General features: G+C 16.8%; 4 protein-coding genes across 4 annotated transcripts in view; 1 reads left to right on the forward strand and 3 right to left on the reverse strand.

Annotated features, from left to right (window-relative positions):
* PGSY75_0628900 (putative RAP protein) overlaps nucleotides 1-288 on the forward strand; it is a gene marked incomplete at both ends in the record, with an annotated part of 4,323 nt that extends 4,035 nt beyond the window's left edge. The window contains one exon of the mRNA XM_018784871.1: nucleotides 70-288. Coding sequence (XP_018642925.1) covers nucleotides 70-288 — 219 coding nt within the window.
* Nucleotides 289-529: 241 nt separating this feature from the next.
* Nucleotides 530-1,408, reverse strand: PGSY75_0629000 (conserved protein, unknown function; the record flags this gene model as incomplete). Its single annotated transcript, XM_018784872.1, has 1 exon — nucleotides 530-1,408. One exon carries the CDS (start codon nucleotides 1,406-1,408, stop codon nucleotides 530-532), a length of 879 nt encoding a protein of 292 aa, XP_018642926.1.
* An 802-nt stretch (nucleotides 1,409-2,210) lies between these two features.
* On the reverse strand, nucleotides 2,211-4,232 carry PGSY75_0629100 (putative nicotinate phosphoribosyltransferase; the record flags this gene model as incomplete). The annotated part of the gene is made up of 1 exon (XM_018784873.1): nucleotides 2,211-4,232. One exon carries the CDS (start codon nucleotides 4,230-4,232, stop codon nucleotides 2,211-2,213), a length of 2,022 nt encoding a protein of 673 aa, XP_018642927.1.
* A 1,804-nt stretch (nucleotides 4,233-6,036) lies between these two features.
* On the reverse strand, nucleotides 6,037-7,179 carry PGSY75_0629200 (putative DnaJ protein; the record flags this gene model as incomplete). Its single annotated transcript, XM_018784874.1, has 1 exon — nucleotides 6,037-7,179. One exon carries the CDS (start codon nucleotides 7,177-7,179, stop codon nucleotides 6,037-6,039), a length of 1,143 nt encoding a protein of 380 aa, XP_018642928.1.
* Between the last annotated feature and the right edge of the window lie 3,284 nt (nucleotides 7,180-10,463).

A 10,463-nucleotide genomic window follows, 5' to 3' on the forward strand; every position in this document is an offset into this window, starting at 1 on the left:
ATATAGCATATAAATAAATAAATAAATAAATATATATATATATATATATATATATATTTTACCCTTTAGATATGTATCGAAATTAATGGACATAATCACTACTATTACGACAAGGACATGAAGAGGTGCTACGACAAAATTGAAGCACAGAATTTAATAAAATATTATTTGTTGAGTAAAAAATATAAACTGATATTAGTAAATTATTTTGAATGGGTTCATCTTTCTACTGTTGAAGAGAAAAAAGAATTCTTAATGAAAAAAATAAAATCAACAAATATGTTCTAGTAATAAATAAATAAATAAATATATATTGAGAGAGGGGTGGAAGGAAAAAAAAAAAAAAAAAAAAAAAAAAAAAAAAAAAATTATTATTTTTGTGTGACATATAAATTGATATATAAATATATATATATATATATATATATATATATATATATATATATATAAATATATATTACACATATGTACATGTTTTTATTTGTCAATATGTTATATATATATATATTTTATATAGCATATTAGTATACTATATATTTTTTTTTTGTTTATTAACTTTGTGAATAAATGTTTGAACATTTTCTATATCCTTTTGTATAGAAAAATTATCAGATAAAATATTATAATTAGTATGTAAATTTAACCTATATACATTTGTAGGTACATTAAAAAAATTTAATTTTTTATATAACTTTAGAGCTATTTCATTTTCTACTGTTAAATCACATCTATTACAATGATATATATATTTTAATAAATATATAGATATATACATAATTAATAATCCAAATGACTTATTACGATATTCTTTATGTATTACAAGTCTTTCTATTCTTGAATCAAATAATCTAGCCATATGAAATAATAAATATATTTCTACATATCCAACAATTTTTTTTTGTTTGTTTGGTAAATAATAATTAGATATTTCAGAATTTATATCTTCTGCATTAATGAAAGAATATTTGTTTTGATTATTTAATTTATTTGAATTTTTTTTTAAATATTTTTGATTTTTAACTTTTCCTTTTAATATTATTTGTTCAATATTTAATATAGATGATTTTATAAATTTTATAGTTTCAAAATTTGATGAATCTATATTATTATATGTTTCAGGTTCATATATATATAATATATATGGAAAATAAAAGGATTTACCAATCATATCAAAAAATATGTTTGAATCATAAAACAAGTTACATGTTGTTACATCTCTTAATAAATTATTACATACCATTAAATATTCATAATACGTAGATACTATTTTAAATTTAAATTTATAATTATTAAAAAGGAAAACATATTTATATAACACCTTTTTTTTATTTAATATATCTATAAAGGATTGTATGAATAAATCTTGATTATTGATAGATGCAATGATCTTTTTTTTCTCGTCTTCCATTTTATAATATGTTATGTAATTTTTACACCTAAAAAGAAAAAATAAAACATAACCTGAGGAGTATGAGGAGTGAAAGGAGTGCCAACAATAAAAAGTGGTAAAAATATATATACATATATATATATATATATATATTTAATGATATAATATTGATTATATAAAAATTTAAAAAACACAGATAAGGAAGGATGGATAAAAAAATAAATAGATAAATAAATAAATAAATAAAATTTTTAAATAACAAAATAAAAGGTTTGTTTTAATTTGTTTTTAATAAATATATAATACTATTATTTTATGGTAATATATCAAAATGTTTTAAGATATCCATATGTGTATAAAAAGAAGAAATGAAAAATAATAAATTTTATTTACACTTTGAAAATTTTGGAGACCTTTTTTAAATATAACATAATATAAAATATATATATATATTTATTTATTTATATGTGAACATTTCAATATATATTATTGTTGGATGTAGGTTATATAAAAGTTCAAATAAAAATATTAAGGATTATAAAAAATAAAATAAATTAATTAAAATATAAATAAATATAATATATATATATATATTTATGTGTATAACCATTTGATTGAAAACAAGAAATATGTTAATGTCATTATAAGTTATATGGCTATATGTGAATTGTATTATATATATCTTAATGAGTTATATCCTTACACTATTATTCCCATAAAAAAAAAATGATAAAATATAAACATTCACACACAAACACAGAAATATATTTATATATATATATATATATATTTTTTTTTTATTTGTGTGCTTTTATTTTTCTTATTCCTTTATGTGAGAATTTTTTATGAGGAGATCCTTATATAGCTTATGATAATTATCAGAAAATAATACTGGATAAGATAAAGGGGAATCGGTTTGAAAGTGTTCATTTTTAAAATTTTTAATTTCATTTTGCGTATATTTTTTCAAGTCATATATATTTTTAAATTTTATTAATGATTTTCCATAATTCCATATAAGGCACAATTTTTGTTCGATTTTTTTTGGAATGATATGAGTTTGTTTCGATTCATCATGTATATTTATAGATACTATTTGTTGATTTACATTTATGGGTTGTTCATTATATAATTGTATATAATCCATTGTTGCAAATTGTTGATCTGTATATATTCTGTATACATTTTTTTTGTATGGTAAATTTGATTTTTTATTTTCATTAGTCATTTTAAAACAAGGGGTATTATTTATTTGTACTAATTTATATACTAATCCTAATGATGGTTGTGATTGGCATGTGATTAAATTGGTACCTATAGCAAAAATATCTATATTATTTGGTTGTTCATTAAGATAATTAATAATTTTTTGATTAATATCATTACTAACACATATTTTTAATTGATTGAATGGTACATTTAATTTTTTTGATATGTCATTAAATATATTTCTGCATTGATTTGTCAAAAATCGTAAATCACCTGAATCGATTCTTATACCGATAGGTTTGTAATTAATTTCATGTAATGATAAGGCAACAATTAGAAAATTATATATACCTGATTTTAAGGTATCATATGTATCAATTAAACAAATAAAATTGTTAGGATTAATTTGTGCAAATGCTGAAAAAGCAATAAGTTCACTTTCGTTAGTATATTTACAATCATATAATTGATTAACAATATTTTTATTTTTATTTATAATAGAAATAAAATCATGATTATCTAAATAGTTTGATATTAAGTTTTCTTTATTATGAAATGATGATATAAATGAATGTGACATGGTACCAAGTATAGGTATATCATATAAATATGATGCATATACATTAGATGTAAAATCACAACCATAAAATGAATATTTAGATCCACTCAAAGCTCCATCTGGACCTTGTGCTCTTCTACAACCAAATTCAGCTAGCGTTTTATAATTTATAGATATTTTATACATAATACTATTTGTTGATATTAATGTTGGATAATTCATTAAGTTCAATATAACACTCTCTAATATTTGACAAATTAATAATGGACCTTCTATTACCATTAAGGGTTCATTTGGAAATACAACAGATCCTTCTTCCATACTATAGATACATATATCGTTTCCACTAATATTTTCTAAATAGTTCACAAAGGAATCAATATCATTATAAGAGGACATTTTCTTTTTTATAAAATCTAATTGTGCTTTAGTAAATCGAAAACAATTAATATATTTTATTACTTCATATACACCACATAATATAGCAAATTGTCCGTTGAATGGACACTTCCTAAAATATACTTCAAATATAGATTTATCTTCATGTTTATTTTGTTTAAAATATGTATATGCCATAACTAAATGATAATAATCCATAAATAAAGCATTAATAGTATTGTTATGTGGAATATCTATATCTTTATTTATTCTATTTTCAATAATATATTTTTGACATCTCATTAATGATATCACTTTATGATTATCATCTATCCACGAACATTTATTATGTATACTTCTATGACATAATTTACCTGTCTCTTCCACAACATTATTAACATTATTAATATTATTAACATTATTAATATTATTAACATTCATTTGATATGTATGACAACTATTTTTATTATATTTACATTTTTCATCTTTTTGTTCATTTCTTTTCATATTTAATAATTCTTCAAGCTCATTTTCTGTGATTGCAACATCATATATATAAATCATTTTTTTATTTTTATCAACTTTTATATTTTCAATTATATTACTTTCAGCTTTTCCATTTTCTTCTTTTCCTAATGCACTACTAACACTTTGGCAATTATCTGATCCTTTCGAGTTTTCACTGGTTTCTTGCATTTTTTTTGGTTCGTTTTGACACTTTTTTTTTATAAATATAACAATAGGTACATATATATATATATATATATATATATATATATATATATATTTATATATATATATTTATATGTATAATTTTTTATTGCTTGAAATGTTCAGGCATGTATTTGCACTTATTCAGTTTATATACATAAATTTACTAGCATAAGGTATGCGAAAAATAAACCTTCAGAAAATAAATAATTTGATATAAAAAAAGAAAAAAAAAAAAAAAAAAAAAAGATGATTATTTATAAACAATTATTATAACCGTATTCATTAGGAAAATGAAAAAAATATATATATATTATACATATATATGTATAATTTTGTATTTTAGAACAACATCACAGCATATTTAAGATATATGAAAGAATAAAAAGAAAAAATTAAAAATAATAAAAATTTAAATGAACAAATTAGTATTTTTTTTTCATACATATAAAAATATAATAAAAAATAGCCAAATTTAATAAATATTATATATATATATATAGAATTACATTTTTATAATTTTTCTTAATTTTTTATAAAACTGGTCCATTTCAACAAATAAAAATTTTATACAAAATTTATAAAAAGACGTAAAAATATATAAAATATATAATATATATATTAAAGAATAAAAGAAAAAAATATAAGTTTTACTAATATATAATATATATAAAGTTCAAATTAATTTTAAATTAAAATGTTTCTTTTTATTATAATAGGTCCTTTTTTTATAAATAAAAAAGATTAAATAATATTTATATATATATAAAATATTATTTATATATATTTTGGTTATGAAAAAAATATTGTAGAATGCATATAAATTTATACATGATTATTAATTTATTTATTATAAGTATATAAAAAATATATTAATATAATAATATTAAAAATGGTCTTGAAAAAAATATATATTTTTTTTTATTTTATCTATAAATTAATAAGAATCAAATATAAAAAAGAAAAAAAGCATATATTATGCAAATCTATTGAGACTTTCTTAAATTTTTATAAATAATGATATAAATATAAATATATTATATATATATTATATTTATATATATATAAATATATATATATATATAAATATATATTATTTTTTATTATAATTTTTTTCATATTGAACAACAAAATAATATATATTTTTTTTTTTTCTTTTCAAATAATATATAATTATATATATTACATAAACAATTTTTTTTTTATATCTTATGAAATTTTTTTTTTTTTTTATACATTTGCAACCATGTTTTTTTTGGTTACAATTTGTATATATTGTATTATACGTTTTTTTATATTCATAGATAATATTTTGGAATAATTATATATATTTTTAATTTATTTTTAAATTTAGTTTATTTTTAAAGGTTCATAATATTATGTATTAATATGAATAAATATAAAACTTGAAAAAAAAAAAAAATAAATAAATAATGATATATATAAATATATCATTATAATTATATGGTGAAAAAAAAAAAAAAAAAAAATCAATATAAACTATGAGAAGTGTTAAAAAAAAAAAAAAAAAAAAGTAACATTATATACATAAAAATGAAAACATGATAATTCCACATAATAGTATAAAAATATATATACCTATAAAATTTAATTTTTATGAAAAAGCAACATGCTTTATTTATTTTTTTTTTTTCATAATAACTTCACATAAGTTAAAATAAAATATATATATATATATATATAAATATTATTATTTTAAAAAACTATATATATATATATATATAGAAATAAAAAATTTAGATATTATTTTATTTAATCATATCGTTTATTATAACAAATCTGCAAGTACCTTTTTCTGTTCATCTGTTAATTGTTTAGGAAATTGAATTAAAAATTTGATATATAGGTCTCCAAATTTATTAGTGTTTTTAATAGGCATTCCTTTATTTTGTACTCTAAGAACTTCATTATGAAAAGTTACATTTTGTTTATTAATATTAATAGTTTTACCACTTATATGTTCTAAATCTTTTGAGAAACCTATAAGTGCATCTTTCAAAGGAATTTCATATATTTGATGAAGATCATTATTTACTCTTTCATATATTTTATGTTTTTTAGTTTGAACAATAAATATGATATCTCCATTTTCATATCCTATTTCTTGTTTTCCTTTTTTTTCAAAAACTATTTTATCATTGTTTTTCATTCCTTTTTCAATTTCTAAAGTGAGTTCAATTGTTTTTTCTTCTTTCATACCATTTGGACAATAAGAACATCTTTTATTCCAAGCTTTTCCTCTATCTATACAATCATCATCTTTTATTTTATTTTGCATAATAAAACCAGGTGCTACTTGTTGTGTAATAGTTTTATAACCTTTGCCACTACATTCTTTCTTTCTCTCAATACAATCATCACTTCTTAAACATATAACATCTCTTGTATACATTACAGAGAAAAACTCTCCATTATATAATTGTTCTAAACTCATCTCTACATTTAATGTTAAACTATCTGCTTTTTTTATTTCTTCTTCTCTTTTAAAACCTGTACCAAAAAATCGTTCATATATATTGAAATGATCACTTGGATCTTCATCCATTTTATTACTTTCCATATTTTTTGCAGCCTCTAATCCATAATGATCATATATTTTTCTTTTTTCCTCATCACCTAATATTTCATATGCTTCTGCAATTTCACTAAATTTGTTATTGGAATTTTTATCTTTAGCTTTATCAGGGTGATATTTTTTTGATAACTTTCTATAAGATTTTTTTATATCATCACTACTTGCATTTTTATCAACACCTAATACATCATATAATTTCATGCGATCATAATCGTCATCTGTTTCTTCATGTGTGTACCATGCTTCAATAAATATTTCCCATTTCGATAATTTTTTGAAAATCGTTAACACAAAAAATACAGCCAAAAATAATAAACAAAATTTTCTCTTGATCATGTTTGCTTATATGTTAAATATATATATATATATATATATTTTTATAAGAGATGTGAAAAAATTTATATTATTTTTCTATACATATAGTCTCTATACACATCAATATATATATATATATATATATATAGTCATATATATATTTATATATATTAACTTATTATATATACATTCAAACCAATGCGTATACTAAAATATACATGTATATTTAAAATTATGTGTGTATTTATTTATCCATATGGATATACTTGTTATATATATATATTTATATGCGTAAATCCCTTATGATACTCTTCTACTTATCCAGAATATATTGATTGCCTATTTTTTTTATTTTTTTTATGAACGTTAAGGTAGATTTTTGGCTAGTTAGCTATTTTTTTTAATATTTTTTTATTTTATTATTCTTTTTTTTTTTTTTTTTTTGGTATAATTATACAAAGGATATTTATAAGAATATAGTAAAGAATAGTTTTGAAATCATAAAATGAATAAATAAAAGTTACAAAAACTAGGAAAAAAGTAAGTTGATATGTAAATATAAAAAAGAGATAAAAATATAAAACAAATACAAAATTAATAAATAATAAAAAATTAGGAAAATTATAAAACAGAACAAAACAAAATAAAACAAATAGTTCTTATTTTATTTATTTTTTCTTATTTTCTTATTTTTCTTCATATATATATTCAATATATGTATACATATTTTTGTTTTTTCTTTTATTATAACTTTTTAATTACTTTATATTTTTGTATATCCTTATTTATCAGTAATAGTATTGTTCATATGTTATTAATTTTTCTTTTCTTTTTTTCATATTAATCTTAAATTTATAACTAAAATTTTCCAAATGCCTTTATAATATTATATATGTATATATGTATTAATAATAAATTAATTAGATATATTTATTCTTTTCATTTATTTTCACAAAATTATTTTTAAAAAAATTTTTAAAAATATATTTTATAAAATAAAAAATTTTATACAAAAAAAAATATATTATATTTAATAGAAATAAAAAGAATATATTAAAGTTAATATATTTGTATTATTTTATATATATTTATTTAATGTGATATATGTTTATTTTATATATTTCCTAGCATATGTAAAATAAAAGAGGAAGATAAAAAAAAAGAAAGAAAAAAAGTGAAGGCCTATCTGGAATAAGGTATATATATATATATATATATATATATACATATAATATATACCATATATATATGTATATATATATTATATATATATAATATTATATATATAAATTTTATGTATTTTTTAGTATTTAAATCTTTAAAGAAAATTATTAAGGTATAATAAAAACGAATAAAATAAATAAGCCATATATATATTAAAAAAAAATTATTAATGAAGAGAAATAATTTTAAGAACAAATAAAAATATATATTATAAAAAAGTTCCACAGAAAGTTATATTATATATATATATATATATATATATATATATATATATAACCTTAAAAGGTATATATTTTTATAAATTATATTATGAAGGTGTATATTGTAATATTTAAATAGTATATTATAAAAATAGTATGATAAAATAAATTATAATAACAATAGAGAATGGACAAATTTTATTGTGGTTTATTTCATGAAAATTTTTATTATATTAATTTTATTTCTTACTCAACCTTATGATGGGTTTCATAAAAGATCGGACGTAATATATTGTATTATATTCTTTATAACTCTTGAAAAGGTTTATATATATATATTATATTGTTCTAATTATTATATCTTTTCCATTTTTTTTTTGGTTTTATAATATTAAAAAATGAACATACATATTATAAATTTATATGATGTACTATATATTTTATTATTATTATTTTATATTTTAAGTCTACTATAATTTAAAAAGAATTATGTGAAAATAATATACAAGTATACATGAACATAACATAATAAGTTCAATCTGATTTCTTTTTTCTTTTTCCTTTTTTTTTGTTTTTTTTTTTTTTTTTAATTTCTTAACAGTAATAATATGAAATTCAAATATTTTTATTACTTATATGGATGTGTATATGAATATTATTTTGTGTTAATGAATATGAACTTATAAATATTATTGTTCTATTTATTTAAATTTTAAAAATTTGTACTTTGATCATGTTTATTTTTTACGTACTTTTTTTCTTTTTCTTGTAATTTATTTATTTTTTTTTTTGGTGTATCTGAAATATTTTAATGAATTTATAATACGATTTTAATTGTTTTTCTTTTTATTTATTTTTCGAGGATCTTATATAATAATGAAAAAAGGAAAAAAAAAAAATTAAATGTTTACTACTTAAAAGGTCACATAAAAATTATAAGTAGCATTAAAACAATGTAACATGAATGAATATAAAAATATAAATATATAAGAAAGTTTATATATATATATATATATTTTTAATGTTTCCTTCTTAAGAATTAAAAAAATGTTCTCATTTTATAAATAGACAAACAAAATTATGAACAAATTATTTGAAAATACGACACTTAAGTTTTATATATTAAATTATTAAGTGAACATATAATTTATTATATAATATGTTATGCTTATATATATTGAACTTTTTTTTTTTTTTTTTTTTATATAGTTTTTTTGAATATAATATAAAATTATATATAATTACATGCATACAATATTTATACACATATATTTATATAGTTTTCCTTTTTTTTTTTTTTTTTAATGTTTTTAAACTCAAAATTCATAGAGGTTACTAAAATTAAAAATTTAGATATTACTGAAAAATTCTAAGAACATGCAAAAAAAAAAAAAAAAAAAAAATAATAAGAGAATTTTTAATTGTTATTTTTTAAATTAATAATTTATAGATATATTATATTAATGCTTATACAACGTCAATACAAAATAGATTTTTTATAGGGAAATCAAAATTATAAAAAAAGGAAAAGATATATATATATATATATATATATAATATTAATTTTATTACATTTAATTTTAATTTTTTTTTTTTTTTTTTTTTTTTATATAATTAAATTTTGATTTTATTTTTATTTTATTTTTTTGAATTATTTGTTTAATAAAAAATAAAAAATAAAAAAAAAAAAAGGCAGGAAATTAATAAAAACTAAGGAATTATTAAAAAGAAAAAAAAGTATAAATAAAAAAGGGAAAAAAATGTGTAAACATAAAAATTATTAAATAAGGTGAAAATTTCATTGAAGTAAATTTTTTTTTTTTTTTTTTTTTTTTTTTTTTTTTTTTTTTTTTTTTTTTTTTTATCTTTTTTTTTTTTTTT

Source organism: Plasmodium gaboni, chromosome 6 (assembly GCF_001602025.1).
Source record: "Plasmodium gaboni strain SY75 chromosome 6, whole genome shotgun sequence".
NCBI lineage: Eukaryota > Apicomplexa > Aconoidasida > Haemosporida > Plasmodiidae > Plasmodium > Plasmodium gaboni.